The following is a 23,692-nucleotide window of genomic DNA, read 5'->3' on the forward strand; positions in this document are numbered from 1 at the left end:
TGTATGGTGGGTGGGGCCTTGGCAGACCCAGACCCCAGCTCCGAGTGTGTGACCTGAGGGGTCCCCTCACCTCAGCTGCCTTTTCTGTAAATGGGAAAGATGGTCCTTACCCAGCTGAGCTCACCTGGAAATGTCACTCCATTTGGGACAAAGGTAGAGGAAGGGATGCGGGGCTGGGATATGAATTGGATAGGAGCAGAATGGATGAGTGTCCTAAGGTTTATTCAGCAAGGGAGGGAGAAGAGTGCTGCCGGGTTTGTGAAAGACTCCCCACTCCTGAGTGGAGAGGATGGGCTGGTGCAGGGGCCCAGTGAGCTACAGGTGGGCTTGAGATGTCAGAAGATGGGCCAGCGTGACTTGGTGGCAGGGAGGAGGGGTGAGGCCCTCCTGGGCTCTGGCCGGTGGCTTTTCCTCTAGGAGAGAGGTCTATGCCAGAACCCTGGGTGTAGGTGCCCCTGAAGCCATCACTTTGGGGCTCAGAAGCCACAGCTTTTGAGAAGTGGTGGAACTGAGGAGAGGGTGAGGGGCCAGGGCTGAAGGATAGGGGTTTCCTGGGAGAGGCCCAGCTCAAGAAAAGGCCCATAGGCAGGGTTTGGCCAGCAGAGAAAGGAGGCACCCTCTTAAAGCTAGGGGGCCGTTGCAGTTCTGTTCAGTAGTGCCAATGGGGCATCTTCCTGTACCACATATGGGCATTTCTTCAAGAGTGACCCCAGGCCTGGGTCGTTGGGTCAGAGGGCAAATACTTGCCATTTGAATAGGTGTGGCTTCTTGTCCTTACAAGGGTGGCCCAACTGCCCCTTCCCCAGCAGCACAAGAGAGCATGTCTTGCCCTCCCATTGTTGCCCACACATGGCCCTTTCATGGCATTTCCCCCTAGGGAGGTACCCCACAGGGAGTCCAGAGGCAGGAACTCAGGACAATGGGCATCCACCTACAGCCCAGGGACTCAAGTCCCATGTTCCCCAGCAGCAGGCTGCTGGATGCTATTAGTGTCCAGACAGGCTTCCTCTCAGTGAAATGGGGCAGCAGGCCACCATCCCTGCCCAGGGCTCTAGGTCTGAGGAAGTCCAGTTGGATCTTGACCAAGCAGGCTGATCCCCCAGCTGAGGACCAGAAGCCCAGAAGAGACCTGCAGTTCCTGTGACCTGCTCGGCCCTCACCACAGCCTCTGCTACATGGAGCAGGAGTAACTGCCCGAGGCCACAGTGTGGGGCTTGGCCCCAGGGGTACCCTCCTGCCTCCTCTGCCAACCCAGGTAGAGGCAGGTTGGCAATGAGCACTCCAGACAGAGGATGGCTGTTTCTGATGCAGGCTTTGAAAGGGTGCTCCCAGTGATAGGACCACATAGGAAATCCCCAAACACCTACCTTCCCTGTCTTGTGGCAAAAGGAGATACTGAGCTGGCAGGAGCCAAGGGCAGGGAAGGGTCACATTTCTTAGATTAGATCATGGCCCAAAGAGGATCAGCAGGCAGCTGGGGCCTGGGCCCGCCTCTGGCCATGCAGGTTGCGGGGCTGCGGTTGGGGGAGAGGTTATGGCCCTGAATCTGTTTCCCCTGCCTCTCAGAGAGGGTCCATTTTGCTGTAGTCCCCAAATTGGTCGCAGTGACCCCCTGCCTGGAGTCGTGCTTCTCTCCAGGAGGCTCCTGGGAATGGGAGCATGAGGTTGGCCAGCTGCAGGCCCTCCACAGAGTCTCTATCAGGAGGGCCTGGACATCCTCCCAGGGAGGGGTTACGGGTCCCCAGTAGTTTCCTAGCATTGCAGAGTCCTGAAGGGCTGCCTGGGGGCCTCGCTGGGAGCATGGGGGGCTCAGGGTCTGGTGACACGAGAGCAGGTTGGCAGTCCCAGACCCAGACAGGTGTCCTGTGGGATGGCGAGGGCTCTGGGCTGCCCAGCCAGCCTTCCTCACCTCCCTTTGTTCTTACAGGCTGCAGGGGATACACCTACCACCCCAAAGCACCCCAAGGATAGCCGAGAGAACTTTTTCCCTGGGGCTGTGGCTCCCACGGCTCCTGACCCTGTGCCAGCTGATGCTCTCCAGCGGCCCAGTGACGCTCACACCAAACCTCGCCCTGCACCAGCCACCTCCACGGCGCTCATCCCCGGCCCTCCCTCAGCGTCGGCCTCCACACCAGACCCATCCAAGGACTCAGGGCCTCCCCGGCCGCATAGGCCTGAAGCCACCCCCAGCATGGTCTCTCTGGGCCCAGGTAGGTCCCATCCCATCCACTAGGCAGTGAGGCTAGAGCTGGGCCCTGGCCTCTGCCACCAGTGGCAGCAAGTCCTGATCCTTGCACGGGGAGTGGGGGTAGGGCAGGGTGAGGCCAGGGCGACCTCCAGCCGGGTGATCCTTGAGAAGCATATCATGGGAGCCCTGGAGGGCTGGGGGCACAACCTGCTGGCATGCCCACCACTCTCTCAACCTTCCTCCCATCCCAAAATGGAAGTGGGGACAGCAGCCCCTTCACAGTGGGTGTGGCAAGGAGGTGGGGAGGAGCCAGCATTGACATCAGGTATTTATCTGTTGCTTTCTCTCACCACAAAACCTTGTGATGAGTAGATAAATAGGAATTCTGGAGAGGAGAGGGCATCCTGACTTCGGCTTCCCAGAGACCTTACAGGGCTGTGAGCCATCCCTGGGTACCTGCTGTGGTTGGGGGCATTCCTACCCAGGCCCCCATGGGCAAGGCATACGGAAGCCAGCCAGCATAGAGCAGAGCAAGGTTGGTTGGTGGGCTTGTGAGGGACAAGCAACAGGGTCCTGGGCTCTGGCAGAGGCCTTCTAAAGGTTTCTTCTAAAACCCAAGATACCCTTGGGAACAGCAGCCCACAGGCAGGGACAGCCTGCAGACCAGAGGGCAGACAGGCCTGCAGCTTTCCTGGGAGGGGACACTGACCCTGATGCCAAGTCTCCCCTGCCCTCGCTGCCCTGCTTCTGGGACCAGCCTATGCCCCTACTGAGGCCCTGCACTGGCTCTTTGCTCCTTCTGGTTCATCTGGCTGCCCGGTCACAGTCCCATGCAGCCTTTTGGCTGTCACCTTGACGTGAAGGCAGCGGTGGCAGCTGTGAGCCAGGTGCTCCCCGAGTGGAGGCCGAGGGTGGCAGTGCTCCCTGTCTTCGCTCTTTCCTGCAGTTGTGCAGCCATTGAGTGCTCACCTGATGCCAGTCCCCAGTTTGCTTTGAGGATCATAGAGGTATAGGGACCCTCTGCCCCATTGCTTACAATTACAGAGGTCATGGCCTCATGAGATAAAGAATCACTTAACCTTAAGTCAGCTCCTGCAGCTGTTTGTTCAGAGCGGAGCCTCTGAAGCTGTGGGACAAAGGGCAGTTCCCCCTCCAGGTGACCTTGGCTGTCCTTGCTCCCTCTGGGTAGCTTATTGTGTCTCCGTGTCCAGCGCACCGTGTGTAAGATGGCAGTGACACACATTCCGCACAGCGCTTGGCAGAAGCAAGCACAGCCACCGGGCGAGTTCTGGGTGTGGTGATAGACCACGGGAGTCCACAGCCCAGGGAAACCGCTCCCTCCCACGATGACTTGGCTTTCCCCAGGGTGTCCCCACCCCCGCACTTTAGGCTCTTGGCCTGCACCTGACTCACCCCCGTGATCCCGCAGCCCCTGAGGATCAGGAATTCGGGAGGGTCAAAGTGTCAGCCGTCATCTCTTCACTCAGTTGCTGACAGGTCTCGGGTTCTCACTGGCTGATGACTGGAGGCCTCAGATCCTCCACTGTGGGCCTCTCCCTGGGCTGCTGAGGGTCCTCAGGGGACCCGGGGTCTGAGAGAGAGAGAACACTCAAAGGAATCCGCACCATCCTTTATAACCTGACCTTGGAAGCGAGTGACCATCACTGGTGCTGGCCACACGTGAGCGGGTACAGGGTGGGAAGGTTCCTCCGGGGGTGAATAGCAGGAAGTGGGGACAGCAGGCCACCTGGAGCCTGGCTGTCTTCCTTCTCTCTCCTGCTCACCATGCCCTGGACCCAGGCAGGCCCCAAACTGTGACTCACTCATTTTTTCCCTCTGTTAGATCAGTGCAAGAGCGTGTACTTCCCGGTGTTATTCTTTGTCCTGGAGAATGGATCCTTTCTTATTTCCTTCCTCCGAATTAAACTGAATAGCCTTTTGCTAGGACCAAACTCTTACCTGACACTGGGAGAGGGAGCAGCCCTGGGTGGAGAGTATGGGACACGTGGCCCTGGTGCGGAGCAACCTGCCAGCCCCTGGGGACCACCTCAGGATCTGCAGGCTGGTGGCGTTTGGCTGGCAGTGTCAGGGTGGCCACCCTGATGCTTCCCAGGGCTTTCTGGGCTGGCGTCAGGGCTGTTCTTGGAGAGGCACGTTGGCTCAGAGCCTACCTCCCACAATCTCCAGGACAGGGAGAGCACTGGGAAGGGATCACCCAGAGGTGACAGGGTGGCCTGGTGATGTGATCTGCATCTGTCCCGGTGCCCAGTGGGCAACCCAGACCCAGGTGTAAGTTTGGATGGGCAGGAAGGGCAGGCTTGCCCTGCGGAGGTGCCTAGGAACTATAGAGTATACAGGCTAGGAGCTGCAGTCAGAGACGTTGGCAGTACAGGAGGTCACGAGCCACCTGAGAGAGCAGGCTTGGGATGGATCTTCACAGGACACTGTCCCCAAGGTTCGAGAACAGGGGCAAAGCAGCCTCGGAAGAGACCTGGCCTGGCACTGTCCCCAAGGTGGACACCCCTACCCTGCACCTCCCCTGGGGTGCCCCTCACCCTTGCCTAATGGCTCCGGCCAGGGGAAGGCAGCTGACAGTGGCTGGCAGTGTCCACTCCTGACTTGTTCCACCCACTGGGGCCTGCAGATGGGCGGGGACGTTCTCCAGCTTCCCTGGTCACTCACTAAGACTTCACCCATCTGCCCACCTCATGCTGACCAGGATGCTGGCCTCATGTGGCAGATGCATCCCCTTGGGGAGGCTCCTAACCTTGTGTCCCCCACCCCCCACCTCTGTACTGAGCACCTCCATGCTTGTCTCTTTGTTGGGCGTCTGCCCGCCACAGGCCCAGACTTGGTTTCGTGCTAGAATAGTGCCCAGTCCATGAGTAAGTGAGGGTCCCTTTTGCTGAGGGGTCAGGCCTTCAGAGTGGGCAACTAGATCAGGGAGGGAGAGTGGAAAGGACACTTCAAGCCTTTCCATTCTCAGGTCAGGAAACGCCTGCCTGAGCAGGACCCCACCGGCCAGTGAGTTAAGCAGGCTGTAAAGCCAGCCTCTTGCCATTTTGAGAAGCCAGGAAGAGTCTGAGTCAGGGCTGGCACTTCTAGGACACTGGTCCTTGGGGACCTGGTGCCCAGGCCTTGAGTCTGCCCAGGGGAAGAGAGAGAGTAGCCCGATAGCAGAGGATTCCAGCCTGGCCATACATTTCCCACTGACCGAGAACCTGAGACCCAGGAGTCCAGGGGGCCCCACAGGGCCCTCCTCTGAAGGCTGGGCCTCCAGGTTAACCCCCCACCCCCCACTCAGGCCCACTTGCAGCCTTCCTCACAGGCCTCTAGGGCGGTCTTGGTTGGGGGGGGGGGGTGCTGCTGGGCCTAGGGAGCACTAGCCCACATGCTTGAAACTCTCTGCTAGATGCCCTTGCCCCAAGTGTCCCTTCTCCTCCTGGTAGCCCACCAAGAGGAAAGGGCCTGCAGAGGGTGAACAGCCCCCTGGGGTAGGAGAGAGCCAGCATGACACCTGGCCCCTGAGGGCAGCCTCCATCCATTTTTCCAGCTCCAGGCCCTCCCTGCACCCTGTTCCGCTCCTCCCCCAACGTGCTCCTGTCCTATAGATGCCTATCAGCAGGGAAGCCAGCTGCCCTTCCAGGCCACCTTAGCACTGCTCCAGACCCTGCAGGGGACAGCGGCATGAGAAGAGGGTGGGCAGGGGTAGGCAGAGTGGTACCACCTCTAGAAAGGCCTGGACCAGACACCTACTACTGGGCCTGCTTCATGAGTGCATGCCCAGCCACAGCAAACCAAGTCCCACTCAGATTCAGGGACTTGAATTCACGCTGTGGCTCCTGTTCCCCAGGTCCAGGAGGGCAGCAGAAAGAGCCTTCCAAGGTGCTCATCCCGGCTTGGGGGATGTGTAGGGGGGTGTAGTGTAGGGGGCTGGACCCTAGGACAAAGAGGCTGTGATCATGACTGCCAGGCAGTGGGTCCTGAGGAAGAGAGGGACTGGCTCGTGGCATAGACAGCCAGGGAAGGCTCTGTCCTCTAGGAGCTGGAAGCCAGCAGGCAGGAGGCCAGGGTGCTAAGTCATCCCGTCTTTGTTCCTTCCCAAGAGCTTTCACTCCTGCTTCTCCCTGGGTGGAGGAGGGCTGAGGGGACACTTCACCTGCTGGAGAAGGGGAAGGCAGGACTTGATGGGAAAGTGGGGGAGTGGAAGGGTGGTGAGGTGATGGCCCACCTCGGCCTGAATACAAAGGAAGAGCGGAGTAAGGTGAAGAAAGGAACGGGAGGAGGCCTGGATGCAACAGGAGCTGAGGGGCGGCTGCAACCCGGGGGGATGGGAGCCCCTGGACCGATGCTGACTAACGGCCTGGCTGGCAGCCATAGGTGCAGCCAGCACCCTTCAGGCCCATCAGGCCTTGGCTCAAAGGAGGCCAGTTCCCGGCCCCTGCCTCATGCCAGGGAAGGTGTGGCCTGGCGGGAGGGCATGGTGCCAGCACACCACTCCATCCACTTTGGTATTAGCTAGCTGGCTTGGTTTTGGGTCGTGACCATGTTTCTCAGTGCCTCTCCCACAGGCTAGAGGGAAGAGCCCGTGAGCCCATCTCTGAAGTCCCGTGATGGTGTTTGACGGGGCTGGGGAGCACATAGTGTCCATGATCCCCTGCTGTGTCAGGCCCACACTGACCCCAGCTAGTGAGCTGGCCCCACCAGCGTCCACCCAGAGTGGGAGTGGTTTCCTGCCAGTACCAGACTGGCCCCACCCATGCAACTGTTCCAGAGAAGCCCCTGCTGGTCCACAGGTGGAGGTGGCACACTGTCTCTGTGCAGGTCTCCTGCTAGGCGTCCCAGGGTTCAGGAGGGAGGGTCTTTGTCTTCCAGGCTGAGTGAGGACTATAACTTACAGCCCTCCTGTGTCCCCACAGAGGGAGAGGAGCTGGCAGGAGCAGCAGAGGGCATGGGTTTCCCACCCCAGGAGCCACTGTGCAGTGAGCAGGTGAAGACTGTCCCCGAGAGCCCTTCAGCAGAGCCACACTGCTGGCCCACAGAGCCCACGCCCCGGACAGGCACTGAGCCCACATGCAGCCAGGGTAAGGTGACTTGGGAGCAGTGTGGGGAGCTTTGCCTTGGTTGGGGGGGACACAGTGGTGTCGGGCCTGGGAGCCGGGCCTCGGAGGACCCAGTGGTGGGGAAGCCAAGTGGAGTGGCAACTGGGCATGGAGGCCTGGGCTGAAGAGCTGGGGAGTAGAGAGCCCCTTATTCTACCTCCAGCTCCAGGGACTGGCAAGGGCCGGTGGCCAGCCCAAGCTGAGGCTGCTCAGTCTGGGGAGGAGCCCCCCCAGCCCAGAGATGGGGACCAAGGGAGTGGCTGACATGTGGAGGGAGGAGTCGGCCCTCCAGACCGTTGCCTGCATAGTAGTCATCCTTTCCCAACTGGCTGGCCCCCTCGGGGATTCCTCAGGTTCAGGGATCTCACCGACCCTACTCAGGACCACAGGGCCTGGTGCCAGCCCTGCAGAGTCAGGCATGGGCACTAAGTAAGCCCCGCTCCTTTTAAAGCCATGGGACCTCGGAGGAATGTGGAGACCAGCCAGGCCGACCCCATGGCTCAGGACTCTTAGAGCTTCCTGGAGGCTGCCTGCCCTGGAACTGCTGCCTCCAGGCTCTGGGGATACACAGCCCCAATGCTGGCTCCGGGCCCCAGCATCCTCCCTGGGGTATGGACACCATAAGGACATGCATCCTAGGATTGATGCAGGGATGGAACAGTTCATGTGTGCACGGTGCCTGCAGGGCCTACAGAATCCTTGGGAAAGCTCCAGGGGCTTGCCTGTTTCCTGGGCCCTGGACTCCCCAGGGGGTCCTAGTCCCCAGGCCCCACAGCCCAGAGCCAGACCTGGGCAGTCAAGGGGGGCAGACACAGCAGGGGGCCTGGAGCCTGCCAGCCAGCACAGACCAGAGGGCCGAGAGAAAGCACAGGAGGAGGCGTTCTTGGTTGCCTCTGTCTTCCAGAGGGAAAACTGATGCTCAAGCCAGGGAAGGGCAGGCAGGTCCAGGAGGCTGTGAACAAGGCTCAGCTCCCACGGTCCACCCCACAGTCACCAGCTCCAAGGTGCCCAGCAGTGTGAGTGCCCAGCCACCCGAGGGTCCCCCCGGCAAGGCAGAGCCTGGCCGGGCGAAGTCGCGCCTCCTGCCCAGCATGCCAAAGCTGGTCATCCCCTCGGCCACCACCAAGTTCCCCCCTGAGATCACCGTCACGCCGCCCACCCCAACCCTGCTCTCACCCAAAGGCAGCATCTCGGAGGAGACCAAGCAGAAGCTGAAGGTGACCACGGGTGCCGAGTGGGGGGCATGGGCGGGACGTGGGCTACAGGCGGGACTGGGGCCGGGCCTGGGCCACCTCTGACCAGCGCCCTGCCCCGCTCTGTGTGCAGTCTGCCATCCTGTCAGCCCAGTCAGCGGCCAATGTGCGGAAGGAGAGCCTGTGCCAGCCGGCCCTGGAGGTCCTGGAGACGTCAAGCCAGGAGTCCTCTCTGGAGAGCGAGACGGATGAGGATGACGACTACATGGACATCTGAGGGCTGGGGCCTCCCCGCCTTGGCCTGAACCCCTTGGGCCATGCCTGACCCAGGCACAGCATGATTCCCTATGCAGGCCCTGGTCTGCCCAGCCTCCATCCCTTGCGGTGTCCTCCCCACCTGCCTAGGCCGTTGTCTGTCCCCACTGCATGGGGGCCTGGAGGAGGCTTGCACAACAGGGCTGGCATCCTTTTCTATGAAATGTTGACTTTGTATAAACATGCCCATGCCCAGCCCAGGTGGCCATGTCCACACCTCGATGCCCGGATGAGCCAGGTTCTGCCTGTGTCACAGCAGAGGGGTCATTTAGGGTTGGGCTCGCCCCAACTCCCTTTTTTTGGTTTCTTTTCTAATAAAGATGGAATAGTTGCTTTTGCCTCTTTGTTCAACCCTAGGGAGCCTCCCTCAACTGGTTGCTGTCCAGGGTTTCTGGGCCCTTCTTCCTGTTGGTCAGGCACCAACCCTTGGGCCTCCCAGGAGCAGGCAGTGTTGGGGATGGGGGGGTGTTGGGGATGGGGGTGAGTGAGGGGGGAGAGGGGAGCACAGACCCTCTGGGTGGGACTGGAGCCAGGCCTGGAAGGGGCCTTTGGGGTGTCCCCTGAAGGACTCAAGAGTGTGGGGTGTGCCCGTCTGGAGTGGGCAGGGGCGAGAGGAGCAGGCAGCATCCAGGCCAGGCTGAGGAACTCTCTTGTGATAGGGACCCAGTGCAGGGGACCCTGAGAGGTGGGGTCAGTGTCAGGAAGGGGGAGTGGGGCTGGCAGGAAAGGCACTTACCTTCCACCACACTTGCCCTCTGATAGAACTGGCCATGTACGTTGTGGATCTCAGTGCAACATAAAATTGGGGCTCCTTGTTCATAAGTTCATTCTTTACAACCCCTCAGTGCCTTGGGGACCTAGCTGTCTCCTCCCCCCCCCCCATCCTGGATCTGGGCTGGCCCTACCCCAGAAAGGGGTCTCCCCAGAAAAGCTCTCCATCCAGAAGGGAGATGGGGATGCACCTTGCTGCCTGGTGCCCCTCATGGGCTGGGCACTGCCAGGGTCACCAGCCCACACCTGGCAGAGCCACCATGGGGACCCAGAAGCATAGCAGCCCTGGAAAGACCCTTGCCAGAACTGCCCTAATTCAGGCTCTTTGCAAGGTGAGGGCAACAGTTACTCAGTTGCTGCCCTCTTCCCAAATTCCTGACTCTCAGGCCCCCAGGGCACCTGGGACCCATCCCGGGAGCATTCCTAACATCTTCCTTCTCCTGACTTGTGCCATAGGGAACACCTTCAATCCTGAGCCTGGGATGAGTCCCAGCATCAGCCCCCAGCACCTGCCTACAGAGGGTAACCTGAGCACCCCACAACCAAACTGGGAATTGTGGCTTCTAACCACCCCAACTGGCTCTCCCGACACCTTTAGGAGCCACCTCTTGATGAAACTGCAGACCCATCCACCTGATGGGAAGAGTTGCTGCCCAGGGAACGGGCTGGCCAGATCCCAGGAGCTGAGATGGGTCACAGCCAGATGGCTTTAGCTCATAACCCCCCGCCAACTTCAGCTCTCTTCAAGGTCTGGGGATGTGTCCCCTTTGGACCCCGCCTCTGGGGAGAGAACCATCTGTCTGTCTGGACACTCAGTCCGGGTGGCAGAGTCCCAGTGAGTCCCAGGCCTCAGGAGTGGAGTGGAGGTCTCCAAGAAGCTGCCTGGGCCCTGGCCCAGACTGCAGCCTCTCCCAGTGACCTTCACCCCTCCGGTCTACATCTGGACCTGTATTTCCTTCCCTGCATTTGAGAAGGGAGAACACAGAAGAGATTACACTGAGGAGAGTATGACAGCCAAGGGTGGGTGGGGCTGGGTGGCCCTTCTCTGGAGCCCTGTTTCAGATGCCCAGGCCACTCCAGGGATTCCAGTCCAGGGTTGGGAGGGGGGTTCTGGTCTCAGCCCCTAACCCCACTGCTAACCTGCCCTGCCTGGGCCCCTCCCACACCCTTCACCTCCCTCAGAAGGGGCCCCCTCCTCCAGCCCTCCTTCAGCACCCACGCACACCCACACACCCCCTTACCAGCGATCAACAGGAAGTTACTTGCTAATTGGGAATACCTGTTCTGGGTAGGGAAGCCAAGGACAAGGGATGAGAGATTTGTGGCTGAGGGCCCCTGGGCGCTGGAACCACCCTCGCCAAAGCCCAGCCCCAGGGGAGCCCCGCCCGCCTCCCCAGGGCTGGACCAGAGGTGGGATCCCTTGGGCTACGTTGCAGCCTCTAGACATCTGGATCCAACCCCTGGAAGGCTCGGACCCCCTCCCACCGTGTCCGGGCCGGTGGGTCAGGAATGTGCTAACGGAGCAGGTTGGGCCCTACAGATCCCCGGAGGATCCTGTGGACTTTGAGAGGGGACCGGGCAGGGCGGGGCGGGGCGGGCCGGGCCGGGGCGGGGCGAGCCGAGGCTGGGCGGGGCCAGGCCGAGGGGAGTTAGCCAGCCCGCAACCCGCCAGCCACTGCTGCGAGGCAAGGCTGCGGATTGAGGCCGCACGATGAAGCCGCCCGTCCTGTTCTGGGCCTTGCTGCTGCTGCTGCTCGCGACAGTCCCCGGCCCCGGCCCCTGGCCTGCGGCAGGTACGCCCTCACCCTGAGCTTCTGCCCCGTCTTCCCTCTCCCTGCTTGCTGCGGCCGTGCCCAGGTGGACGCCCCTCTGCTCAGCCTCTGTCCATCTGTCAGGCCATCTGGGACTGTACTGGGGGTTGTGAGAAGAAATTCCGGGATGCCCAGGGTCCAGGAGCTGCAGGCAGGATGGAGTCTGGGCTTTGCCCACCCTGAACCCGCTGGGAGGTGCCGGCTGCCTGGGAGGAAAGTGCCCCCCCTCCACCGGGGGCAGTGGGAGGTCTCAGAAGAGTCCTCAGTCTGCAGCCCCAAGTCGCGGGGAAGGGTGTGAGAGGCAAGACTGTGGGTCCTTATTAGGGTGGGGCTGAATCCGAGGAAAGTCTGGATGGAAGGCTCCTACCCCAGAGTCAGGCTCAGCTGGGCTGGCAGTGTCAGGCTCCCAGATAACATCCCCCCCACCCCCCACCGCCACACCCTCTCCTGTTCCAGGGAAGCGCCACCACCCTTCAACCCCTTAGCTCTCTTACTGGCCTCATTCAGCCTCCTCCCCCACTGCCTTGAGCCCTCACATTCTCTGTCAATAAATATTTATGGATCTCTTGAGTGCCAGTCCCTGTGCTGGGTGAAGTGGGGTCACCTGGGGTGGCTCAGGTCCAACCCCAGCCCTTGACTGGCCTCCTTTGGTGGAGTGGTAGGGAAGGGCCAGGTGGGACATGTGATCTCTGCCTCGGTGTCTGCAGTGACCACCCTCCAGTCTGCCCAGCCACTCCTGCTACAGAGGTATGGAGTCCTGTCGAGGGTCCATCCCCTGAGGCCTGATGTCCATAGCCCCACACAAAACCACCCTCCAGCCCTCTGCTGGAGATGACTCTCCTTTCCCCTCAGAGGAGAGGAGCACTCCTCACCCTCTCCCCTAAGGGTGGGGCTCCTTTGGGGGCCACAGTCCGTAAGCCAGTGTTGCCTGGCAAAGGGAGATGGGGCACGTTGAGGCTGGGGAATGAGCTCCTGTCAGGCTTCCAGTGAGACTCCAGAAGGTCCACCAGGCCAGGTCCATCGACCCAGAGACCAGCTCCCAGCTCAGAGACTGGGCTCAGCCACTTCTGGCTGTCTTGAGGTTGCGGTCTCCTGGGACTTGGTGGCCGAAGGTCAGTCCTGCCCTAGAGGCTTCTCTTGATGCTGCAAAAATCTCTGCTTGGAGGCATTTGCCCTTTATCTCCCCTCCTTCTGGCAAGTCATTCAGGCAACTGCAAGATCATGGTACCAAGGATCCCTCAACCCACAGGGCCTGTGGGTTTCTAGTCTGTTCACTTGGCGGTCAGTGCGATTCCTGGTCCGCATTCTCCTGGGGATGCTTCTCTGTCCTGGGTGCTGGGAAAAGAAATGCCCAGGCCTGCCTGTGGGGCAGCCAGGCGCTCAGGGCCCTCTCCTCCAGGTGCCCCTGGGAGCTGCTCCCAGCGCTGTGGAGACCGGGATGGGTCTTGCTCCTGCCACCCAACCTGCTCCGGCCTGAGCTCCTGCTGCTCGGACTTTCGGGACTTCTGCCTGGAAATCTCTCCCTACTCGGGCTCCATGATGGGTGGCAAGGACTTCGTAGTGCAGCATCTCAACTGGTTCAGCCCCACTGAAGGCGTGATCTGCAGGTGGGAGGCCTGAGGGGCTCTGTGCCTGCTGGGGACCCAGGGGCAACTGGCTGGCTGGGATCTCCCCACCCAGGCCCCGCCTTTCCTGCCACCTGCAACCCTCACAGGTTTAAGGAGAGCATCCAGACCCTCGGACACGTGGATTCCTTTGGACGTGTGCACTGTGTGTCCCCCTTGCTGTATGAGACAGGCCGCATCCCCTTCACACTCTCCCTGGACAATGGTCGCTCCTTTCCACGCTCCGGGACCTGGCTGGCTGGTGAGTCCCGCCTTACTGAGCCTGGGCCACCCTACAGGGAATTACCCTAGGCATGCATCGCCTGCCAGCCCTGCCCGGCTGCTCTGGCTAAACCAGTCCCTTTGGAGGTGCGCCCGACCAGGGGGGCCAGGGTTCTCAAGCTCCTCCCCTTGCCTCCTGGCATCCACACAGGATTCCCAGCCCAAAAGGGGATTGGGGGCTTCCAGGGTCCCCTGGCAAGGTGGGTCATTCGGCTCAGGCAAGCCAGGAGAAGGCGGGGAGGCCAGGGCCCCACCTCCCCCGCAGCCTCTGTCCTTTCCTGACAGCGAGGGTCTGGGAGAGACGGTGCTCCAGTGGGACTTGGTCCTTGGGAGGCACGCCCAGCTCTCAGAGCCCCCGGAGCCTCAGGCTTCCGCTTACCCCTCACCCCCTGCCCAGTGCACCCCAACAAAGTGTCAGAAACAGAGAAGAGCGAGCTGGTGAATGAGACACGCTGGCAGTACTATGGCACAGCTGGGATCACGGGAAACCTCACCGTGACCTGGGAGCCCTCGGCTCTGTCCACACAGTCTGTCATCATCGAGCTCTGGGGCTATGAGGAGACAGGTAAGGCCAGCCCAAGGCTGGCCCGACGGTGTTGCTCTGTGGGCCCTGAGGGTTGGGAGTTGGGGGCGTACAGAGGTGGGAGTGAAGGGATTCCAGGCAGGGCCAGATCCCGGGCGCAGGGATGCTGAGTGGGAAGGGCACTGGCAAGAAACAGGAAAGGGGGGAAGTATGTGAGTGGGGGGAGCCTGGAGGCCCCCGGCTGCTTGGACCCAGCCCTGGGAGGAGGTATGGACATTACCAGCCCTTGGATCTAGGGCTTGCCTTGGAAACAGAAGAAGCTTGCTCTACCCAGCCTTCCCAAGGCCCTGGACTGTTAGCATGGCTCTAGACCCGGCCTGGAGGTGGGTCTGGGACCCTAACATGTGGGAAGAGGAGATGGTGGTCCCTTGAGCCAGAGTCCTTGCTGGGGCAGTGGGGCGGGCCTTCCTCTGGGAATCATCTGTCCTGTCTATCTGTCAGGCCTCTCTGAGCACCAAAGATGGGCTCCTGGCCCCCTCCTCTGCCCCTTTGGGAGGGACCCCAGGGCTGACGAAGGCCTTCTCTCCCTCAGGGACACCATATTCAGATAAGTGGGTTGCAAAGTGGTTGTACCTGTACCCTCTGGCTATGAACATACCCAACTCTGGCGCCTTCACCTTCACTCCCAAGCCTGCACCACAGAACTACCAGAGATGGGAAGTGGGTGCACTTCGGATCATCAGCAGCAGATACTATGCAGGGGAGAAGTAAGGGCCCCGGGCCCTGGCCAAGAGGATGGGCCGCTGGGCCTGGGCCGCTGCTCAGCACGCTGAACGGGGAGGCCCCCGGGGCAGGGGGGACGGAGGAAGGGTGAGGCCCTTAGTGTGCTCACGGTTCCCCCACAGAGACGTGCACGCACTCTGGAGCAACGAGCACGCGCTGGCCTGGCACCTGGGTGAGGACTTCCAGGTGGACCCCGAGGCCTGGGCCCGGGCCCAGTGCCTGGCCTGGGAGGACCTGGAGGACCAACTGCCCAACTTCCTGGAGGAGGTGCCGGACTGCCCCTGCACCCTGGCTCAGGCCCGGGCTGACTCGGGCCGCTTCCACGTAAGCCTCAACCCCAGTTGGGGCGGGCCCTGGAGAGGGCGAGGGGCCAGCTAGAGGCAGCCAGGGTGGGCATGTAGTTAGAGGCCCCAGGGAGGTGAGGCTGGGGTCTGAGGGCTAAAGAGGGGAGGGGTCAGGTCCCGGGGAGGGGGTGGCAGAGCCTGAGGCTCGCGCAGTTGACAGCAGCCTCCCGCTCTATAGACGGACTACGGCTGTGACATTGAGCACGGCAGCGTGTGCACCTACCACCCTGGGGCTGTACACTGCGTGCGCTCTGTGCAAGCCAGGTGAGCCCCCCAGGCAGTGGGGGGGCCGGGGGGGCTGGGCTGGGCATCAACGGTGGCCCTGACCTGTCCTTGCCCCCAGCCCCCGGTACGCCTCCGGCCAGCAGTGTTGCTACACGGCGGCTGGCACCCTGCTCCTGACGGCCGACTCAACGGGGGGCAGCACCCCAGACCGCGGCCACGACTGGGGCGCACCCCCGTTCCGCACGCCACCCCGCGTGCCTGGCCTCTCCCACTGGCTCTACGATGTCGTCAGCTTCTACCACTGCTGCCTCTGGGCGCCCGAATGCTCCCGGTACATGCGGCGGCGGCCGTCCAGTGACTGTCGGAGCTACCGGCCGTCGCGCCTAGGTGGGTGCCAACAGAGGCCAGGCCCCGAGCAGGGCTGCACCAGAGCGGCCCACCTGACCCTCTGCTCTCCCCAGCCTCCACTTTCGGGGACCCACACTTTGTCACCTTCGATGGCGCCAACTTCACTTTCAATGGGCGTGGCGAGTACGTGCTGCTGGAGGCCACACTGACCAACTTAAGGGTGCACGGGCGGGCCCAGACCCGGACGACTTTAGAGGGTGAGGCTGAGGCCCGCGGGCTTCGGGAGGCTTGGGGGTCTTCCCAGGAGGAAGGGTGATGCTGAGCACCCCGCTCTGCATGTGCCCCCCCAGGCGCGCAGGACCAAGGCACAGGGCTGATGGCTGTGGCTGTCCAGGAGGGCAACTCGGACGTGGTGGAGGTCCGGCTGGATGGCGAGGTGCTGCAGGTGCTGCTGAACCAGGAGGTGCTCAACTTCACGGAACAGAGCTGGATGGACCTGAAAGGTGAGCGGGATGGCCCGGGAGCTTCTGCGGGCTGCTCTCACGCCTCTCCTTCCCACCTGAGCCTTGCCTCTCATGGTGGCCATGGCCCTGGGCTTTGGGGCATGGAATTGGAGATGGGGGCCTCGATATGGTCCGTATGCTGTCCCAGCTTAGCGGCACAAGTTTGCCCCTCTCCCCTGCGCCCCATGGTGAGGGGCCCAGCACAGTGGACCCACGTCCCCAGCCCACGGCTGTCTGGGCAAGTGAGGTTCTAGGCCCCAGGTAGGGAGGTCCAGCCTGGGCACCTGGTCTCATCTCATGCTTTCACACCCATGGAGCCCCAGCCATGTGATCAGAATCCTGAGATGCCCGGATGGTGGGACGAGGAGCTGGAAGCGGCAGTGATAGGAATAACCTGCTTCGAGGATGCTGGTCGGCCCCAAGGGCTAAGGAGCAGCCCTCTGTCCGCCCCTTCTGTGGTGGCACAACCTCAGGGAACTGAGCTAATGAAATGAGTTTCTTGCGGTTGGGGTGGGTCAGGTCAGGACCTGGGCTGGGCCTGCTACTGCGGATGGTTACAGGGACTCCCAGGAAGGGTGGAGGTGGGCATGGCTGCTGCCTTTCTTGAGGAGTGAGGGCCCACAGGTGACCCCCCCCCTTGGTGTGAGGGGTCCCTTCGGAGCCTGGGGGTCCCAGAAAAAGTGTGGGCCTGGGGTGAGGGAGTGTCACAGCAGGGTTGGCCCTGGGGACACCTTCTCCTCCCCTGGGAGCCCACGGAGGTTGCTGCACTCACCCTGGGGCTGTGGAGTCACGGCACAGTGCCCTGAGTGGACAACCCTGACTCCAGATCCCCCTGTGCCCAGGTATGTTCCTGTCCATAGCTGCCCAAGACAGCGTGTCCATCATGCTGTCATCAGGGGCTGGCCTGGAGGTCCTCGCCCAGCGTCCGTTCCTGAGTGTGACTGTTCTCCTGCCTGAGAAGTTCCTTACCCACACGCAAGGCCTTCTTGGGACACTGAATGATGACCCCACCGACGACTTTACCCTGCGCAATGGGAGGGTCTTGCCCCCCAAGTCCACTTCCCGGGAGCTGTTCCGCTTTGGGGCCGACTGTGAGTGACCCTGAGGCCCACTGGGGATGGGGGGGAACATGGCAGTGTAAAGGGAGACACTCCAGAACCGTCGGCCACCAGCACGACCCGCTGTGTGTCTCCCCAGGGGCCGTGGAGAACGCCTCGTCCCTGCTTACCTATGACTCTTGGTTCCTGGTCAACAACTTCCTGTATCAGTCCAAGCATGACTACACCTTTCAGCCCCTGTTCGCCGAGGAGACCACCCCCAACCCCAATCAGCCCGAGGTGGCTGAATTATGTGGAGATGACCATTTCTGCGCTTTTGATGTGATGGCCACTGGGAGCCTGAGCGTGGGCAACAGCACGCTGATGGCCCACCAGCGGCACCAGCATCGTATGCAGAGCCTGCGGCCTGGTGAGGGCGGCTGGGGGCCCGAAGAGATGGGATGGGCACGTCCTGCTGGGACGTGACCTCCTAAGCTGGTAGCTGCAGCGTAGGGGGTGGGGGTTGTCGGCCAGTAGCGTCATCCTGTGCTCTACTCCTGGTCCCCTACCCCAGTGACGTCTTGCGGCTGGCTGGCTCCGCCCCTCAATGGGCACAAGGAGGGGATCAGCTACCTGGCGGGCTCCACAGTCCACTTCCACTGTGACAGCGGCTACAACCTGTTTGGGGCAGAGGCCAGCACCTGCCAGGCCGATGGTACCTGGTCCAGGCCCAGCCCCATGTGCCAGCCAGGTGAGGGTGCCCGGCCCACCTGCCTCTCCCCCCACCCCACCTCGCCCGCAAGTGCCCTCACCCCTCTGCCCTGTTTCCAGCTCGGAGCCATGCGGTCCTACTGAGCATCATCTTCGGAGGCCTGGCCGTGGTGGCTCTGGTCGCGCTGGTGTATGTGCTTCTACGCCGCAGGAAGGGCAACATGTGAGGCCCCGCCCCCCAGCCCCACAGACCCAGGGTTCTGCCAGCGGGACCCCCATCTGTGCCCCTCCCTTGTTGGCACTAGGGAGAGTCTCAGCCCACTGAGACCCCACAGTGCCCCCCATGTCTGCTCTAGATGGTGTCTCTGTTCCAGGGCCAGCTGGGGTTCGCAGCCCTGAAGGAGGCTCATTTGGCCCACAGCCAGAGACCAAGAACCTGGAGCCAAGACCAGCCTCCCAGGAGAAAGCGCTGGAGAGCGTGCACCCCGGCACTTCGATCCCCCTATCCCTTGCACCATGTACAGGGACCTGGACACCTGATACCTGAGCCTTTAATGCCCATGTGTACCCTTACCCTAGTGCCCTGCTCTGTCTCCTTAGACCTGGACACCTGGCTCGAGCCGGGAAGCTCCCGACAGGCACCTGGTGCTCTAGTCCCCAAGTAGTCTAAGCTCTCACCCCCAGACTCAGTTCCCTCCAATTCTATCACCTGTCTCCAGAGATCCAGCACTCTGGTACTTGAAACTCAAATGGTGGTACCTCAGATTCCGTGTCTGAAACCTGTGATCCCAATCCACTGGTCCCTGGTGCCCCAACACAGGAGCCTTAGCACCCAGCTGCCTTGATTGCAGGACTTGGCCCAGCCTCGGTGGGAGAGGCCTCAGGACCCCAGTGTGGAGGGTCACTCTCTGAACTCCAGGCTCAGAGTTCTAACCCTTCTGGAATGTCACTTCTAACTCTTCTGGAATGTCCCTTCTAACTCTACTGGAATGTCACTTGAGATACCCCTCCCTCTCTACCCAGAGAAAACAAGCCTGTGGTGCCCCCTCCCTGGTGTCCTGGTGCTCATGCTACACTTTGATTCTGGACGGTTCTGTGGTTGCTTTGTGGGGCCGGCAGCACCGAGAGCAACCTTGGTCCACTGTCCAGCCACCTAGGGTGGGTCCCTCACTGGCCTGCCTCCACCTGAAAAGTGGGATTGAGAACAGTGGCCACTTCTTGGGCTGAAGACAAGGGACTGTTTCTGCAAAGCGTTCACCATGGCGTGCCATGCTGGGTGCCCAGGAGGGGGTGGGGCCAGCACTGGCACCTGCACTTCCCACCCCTGCAGCCTGCTGTCCCAGCCCAGCCCGCCCCTGGGCCCCTCCCCTGCCCCAGCACTACCAGAGCCCATGTTCTGGGTGCCTGGGCTCTTTACCTAGGAGTGTCCAGAAGCGGGGTATGGAGATCAGGTTTCATGCTATTGCTAGGGAGGGTGCTGAGTGGTGAGCTAGGGGAGGGCCTTGGCAGCATAGGCTAGGACCAGGCTTGCATCATGGGTCTCCGGGAAAGCACAGTGGAGGAGAGGATTGGAGGTTGATTTCGCCCTGGTCCAGGCCAGTGGCTCGAGCTTGCCCAAGGGATGTAAAACCTTGGGTGGGAGGCAATGAGTGGAAGTGGAGGCTCCCTTCACTGCGACCTGCAGTGCTGATAGTGGCCACGTGGGGGCAGCAGATGGTAGGAACAGAGATGGGACCTAGACCACCAGGTCCTGACAGTCCGCAGACTCTCCATTTGGGCCAGTGGGCTTGTCACTACCTTGACCAAGCAAGGCCCATGCAGGCCCACTTCTGCATCGCCCTCTGCTAGGAAGGCCTTGAGTCATCCCGCAGTCTCCGGAGCACAGGCCATCCAGCTGGCACTGGCCACCAGGGGCAGAAGCAGAGCTTCCCCACCCTGCTAGACTTACCATTGGCTGAGGGTCCTGGGCAAAGGTGGGAAAGTTGGGTGGTAGGGGCAGGTGCAGTCTGGAAGGCTTCCTGGAGGAGGTAGTCTTGCATGATGGGGTATGTTCAGAGAACAGATGAGGGGTTGGGGGTCTTCATAGGGTGGTACCCAAGAGACCTAAGGAGGGATATGGGGGTCAGGACCCACGCTGCTGCTTCCTCACTGTTTTCCAGCTCAGGGCAGGCTGGGGCTGAGAGCTGGCTCTTTGGCCACTGAGCAGGTACTTTCCTCTCTGCAGATGTGGTAAGACAGGGCTGGCTTCCCACAGACCTGAATCCTCAGTGCTGGTCCAGGCACAAGACAGTGGGTGACAGGTCAGTTTCCTCCTGAGGCACCCTGGACCTGGGGGAGCAGGTACCCCAGGGATGTCAGGGGAAAGCTCACAACTCCTGGGCCATAACTGAAAGGTTAGGTCCAATTCTCAGAGACGTGATTGGTTAGCGAGGACGTTCCAGGCAGAGGAACAGCCTGGGCGAGGCTCAGAGGAAGAGAAGTGCCACCCAGTCTGAGGAATAGTGAGGCTCCCACTCCAACAGACCTGGGCAGTTACGCTTCATCCTAAAAGAGAAAAACATAGCCTCCCTCTGGCTTCCCAACCTGCACTTGTTGGGACCAAGAGCTGCCCCAAACCCTCCCCCACAGAAGGGGTGCGCTCTCTGTGGCCCTGGCCCCCAGACGTCTGGAATTCCCGCTGCCAGGGACAGGCCAGGCTGGGAAGCCCCACACCTGATGGGTTTTCCCATGGGACTCAAGGGAGTCGGGTACTGCTGGGCCTGTGTGAGGCAAAAGGTCCCAGAGTCCCACAAAGACTCCTGTTAGAGACCTCAAAGGCAGGACCACCGTCTCAGGGGAGTGGTTTCCCCAAACCACAGTGCCAAGTTAGCAGACCCCAATGTCTAGCCCCTTATCTTTTGTATTGGTTGGGGTTTGAGAGACAATAATCCAAGAACGTAGAAACACAGGGATGGGAGAATCCGGACGCAAGCCAAGTAGCTGGTGAGGCCACCACGGGACCCCAGCAACAGCCCTGGGCTGAGGAACAAAAGAAGGAGGGTGACAAAGCCAGGCCCAGGTGCTCACAAACGTGGGAACCTCACAGCAGGAACCATGCAGGCCAGAGGGTCCTAGCAGGAGCCACAGTCCCAAGATGGGGGAAGCACATGTTGCTTCCACCCTCCGACCTCTCCCTAAGGCCGCCCATTAGCTGAAGACAGTGGGAAGCACAGGGCCAAGAGACTGGTACAGCACAGTGGGGAGCAGGGCCCCCTCTTTGGCCAGCCTGGCTCCTTCTGCAAGCCTTGGGGTGGTTGAGTGTCTTCCCTGGGCCGCCTCTTTCCTCAGAGCTCACAGTCCGACGGCTGCCCATTGTGGGGGCAAGCTCAGTGCAGTATGTCTCAGGAGTAGGAAATCAAGGCATGCTTCCTGGAGGAGTCCCATTCCAGCAGAACTTCAAAGGACAAAAACCATTAGGGAAGTGAGATTGAGTAGGTGCCTGCAGACAGCAGAGCCAAGCAGCCCGGGAAACCCAGATGCCGCTCCTGGGTTGCACACTGGACTGCATTTCCTAGCGCCCCTTGCGCTGGGGTGGTCACGGGACTGAGTCGTAGCTCGTGCCAAGCGAGCAGAAAAGAACAGGGTACATCCCTCCAAGATCTTTCTGCTGCCTTCTGTTACAAGGGTGGCTCTGGACCAACGTGGGTCCTCAGCATGTGGCAGGGAACCCCCCCCCCCCCCCCACTGACCTTTTCAGCCATCCGGTACTACCACCAGAACAAGAAAACTGGTGATTTAACCATAGTACTTTTTTTTTTTTTAAGATTTTATTATTTTTTTTTTAAATTTATTTGACAGAGATCACAAGTAGGTAGAGAGGCAGGCAGAGAGAGAGAGAGGAGGAAGCAGGCTCCCTGCTGAGCAGAGACCTAGATGCAGGGCTCGACCCAGGACCCTGGGATCATGACCTGAGCTGAAGGCAGAGGCTTGAACCCACTGAGCCACCCAGGTATCCCAAATCATAATTCATTTTGAGGCCCATTTTTGCAGCAGTTTCTCTTAACTCTAATGCCAGGGGCAGGGATACAAAAAGATGGTCTGACGTTGTTCATTACTGTTGAAAATAGATTCTATGGGCATAAGGTTTTTAAATACTCAAGATAGGTCAGTGTTCACAGCACTGTTATTCATGACAGCCAAAAGGTGGAAGCAACCAAGTGTCCATGGACGGTGGAAGGGGTAAAGGAGACATGGCGCGCCCACGCGGCAGAATGTTCTCCACAGGCTCTGACATGGGCGAACGCGAAGACTTCTTGCTCAGGGGCGCCCAGGTGGCTCTGTCAGTTAAGTGTCTGCCTTCAGCTCAGGTCGAGATCCCAGGGTCCTGGGATGGGATGAAGCCCTGTCTGCATCGGGCTCCCTGCTCAGCAGGAAGCCTGCTTCTCCCTCTCCCACTACCCCTGCTTGTGCTCCCTCTCTGTCTCTCTGTCAAATAAATATTAAAAAAAAAAAAAAAAAGACACAAAAGGAAAATGCTTGTACTATTCCGCTCATACGAAGCTCCTAGAGTCACCACATTCATAGAGACAGATAGTAAAAACTTACCAGGGCCCGGGGAGGGGAATGGGGAGCTAGTGTTTAATGGGACCAAAGTTTCGGTCTGGGAAGATGAAAACATTCTGGAGAGGTATGGGTGCCAACGGTGGGTCAACACCGTGAAAGTGCTTAATGCCTCCAAGCCTGACTCTTCTAAATGAGTTCAGATGGTGAAGGTTCCATGTTTACGTTATTTTCCTACAATACAAAATTAAAAATTTGAAGTTTATGGAACTAGTCCCCAGTTGGTGGGCATGAAGCTGTGTTCAGTCTTTTGCTTCTTCAAGCACTGCTGTCCTTTGTCAGGAAGTTCAGGTTTATTTGCAGGAGCAGTTCATACCAGAGGACTGGCTGGTTAAACAACCCGTGCATTGTCCTCCTGGAGTGGCACTCACTGACACCCTAAGTGACTGGGAGAGCCGGGTCCCCTCACCCCCATCAGTACAAGGAGGCTTCATACTGTTTGCTCTTTGCCAGAAAGATAAAACATGTGGTGAGGCCCTCATCAACTTGGCTAGACTGGACATTCCCAGAATTCCCATCTGGGTCAGGAGGGACCGCAAGAGAGTTCCCGCCCAATTCGGAGGCGGGAAACGGATCGGCGGTCTCATTCATAGCTCACACTCATCGTTGTGTCTACTGGCTCAGCTCAGATGGCACCAGAAGAGGTCAAGGGCGGAAGCCATTTCACTTGCCCTCAGGCCACGTTCAGCTTCTCTACTGCTGGGCTGGGTGCCTGACAAAGGTGTCCAGCTTCTGCAGGAACATTTGCCTCCCTTGGCAGCAAGAAGGCTGTTGGGTATCAACTAATCCATGTGGGCTCCAACCCACAAGCGGGGTTCCAGCCAGCTCTGGAGCACCCCCTCCACCTAACGTCCACCTGCCTGCCCTCCAGACTCTGCCACACGAAGCTCAAGCTCCAAGAGCAGCTAGGAGACAACAGTCTCACAGAGGTCCCTTGACCAGCTCCCACGGTGGCAGGTTCTCTGAGGGAACCCTGATAAATCAAGTATAAATTAAATGCAAGGAAGCACACTGCTCCAGGGTCCACCTCAATGAATTAATCCAAAACAAAGAGGCGCCTGGGTGGCTCAGTCTGTTGAACATCTGCATTCGGCTTAGGTCATGCTGCCAGGTCCTGGGATCGAGCCCCACATTGGACTCCCTGCTTGGTGGAAAGCCTGCTTCTCCCTCTCCCTCTGTCACTCCCTGTACTTGTTCTCTCCCTCTCTCAAATAAGTAAATAAAATATTTTTTTAAAAAATCCAAAGTATGCCCAGTTAACCACCACTCATGTCAAGAAATTGAACAGTACCAACCCCCTTACACCCTCCCCCATTTTCTCTATCAGGCACTGCCCTCCCCCTCGTCCCCAGG

General features: G+C 60.2%; 2 protein-coding genes across 5 annotated transcripts in view; both read left to right on the top strand.

Moving 5' to 3' along the window:
• Window positions 1–9,129, top strand: part of CABIN1 (calcineurin binding protein 1) — a 153,678-nt gene extending 144,549 nt beyond the window's left edge. For all 4 annotated transcript variants that reach the window (XM_059140630.1, XM_059140632.1, XM_059140633.1 and 1 more), the window contains 4 exons: window positions 1,928–2,210; window positions 7,108–7,272; window positions 8,281–8,507; window positions 8,617–9,129. In XM_059140630.1, the coding sequence (XP_058996613.1) occupies window positions 1,928–2,210; window positions 7,108–7,272; window positions 8,281–8,507; window positions 8,617–8,760 (819 nt within the window). In that variant the 3' untranslated portion in view covers window positions 8,761–9,129. The remainder of the gene's footprint in view (window positions 1–1,927; window positions 2,211–7,107; window positions 7,273–8,280; window positions 8,508–8,616) is intronic.
• A 2,078-nt stretch (window positions 9,130–11,207) lies between these two features.
• On the top strand, window positions 11,208–18,789 carry SUSD2 (sushi domain containing 2). The gene is made up of 15 exons (XM_059139613.1): window positions 11,208–11,362; window positions 12,780–12,987; window positions 13,095–13,246; window positions 13,664–13,831; window positions 14,382–14,556; window positions 14,695–14,896; window positions 15,095–15,180; window positions 15,260–15,528; window positions 15,603–15,746; window positions 15,840–15,992; window positions 16,835–17,083; window positions 17,190–17,459; window positions 17,604–17,780; window positions 17,861–17,963; window positions 18,115–18,789. Exons 1-15 carry the CDS (start codon window positions 11,281–11,283, stop codon window positions 18,137–18,139), a joined length of 2,463 nt encoding a protein of 820 aa, XP_058995596.1. The 5' UTR covers window positions 11,208–11,280; the 3' UTR covers window positions 18,140–18,789.
• Window positions 18,790–23,692: the final 4,903 nt, after the last annotated feature.

This window comes from Mustela lutreola, chromosome 11 (assembly GCF_030435805.1).
Source record: "Mustela lutreola isolate mMusLut2 chromosome 11, mMusLut2.pri, whole genome shotgun sequence".
Lineage (NCBI taxonomy): Eukaryota > Metazoa > Chordata > Mammalia > Carnivora > Mustelidae > Mustela > Mustela lutreola.

Bases quoted from the DNA above. Each gene is read 5' to 3' on its own strand.
- SUSD2 (XM_059139613.1), top strand. From the start codon at position 11,281: ATGAAGCCGCCCGTCCTGTTCTGGGCCTTGCTGCTGCTGCTGCTCGCG. The intron at 17,781-17,860 runs GTGAGGGTGCCC...CCCTGTTTCCAG, and splicing joins CAGCCCCATGTGCCAGCCAG to CTCGGAGCCATGCGGTCCTA. The intron at 17,964-18,114 runs GTGAGGCCCCGC...TCTCTGTTCCAG, and splicing joins CGCCGCAGGAAGGGCAACAT to GGCCAGCTGGGGTTCGCAGC.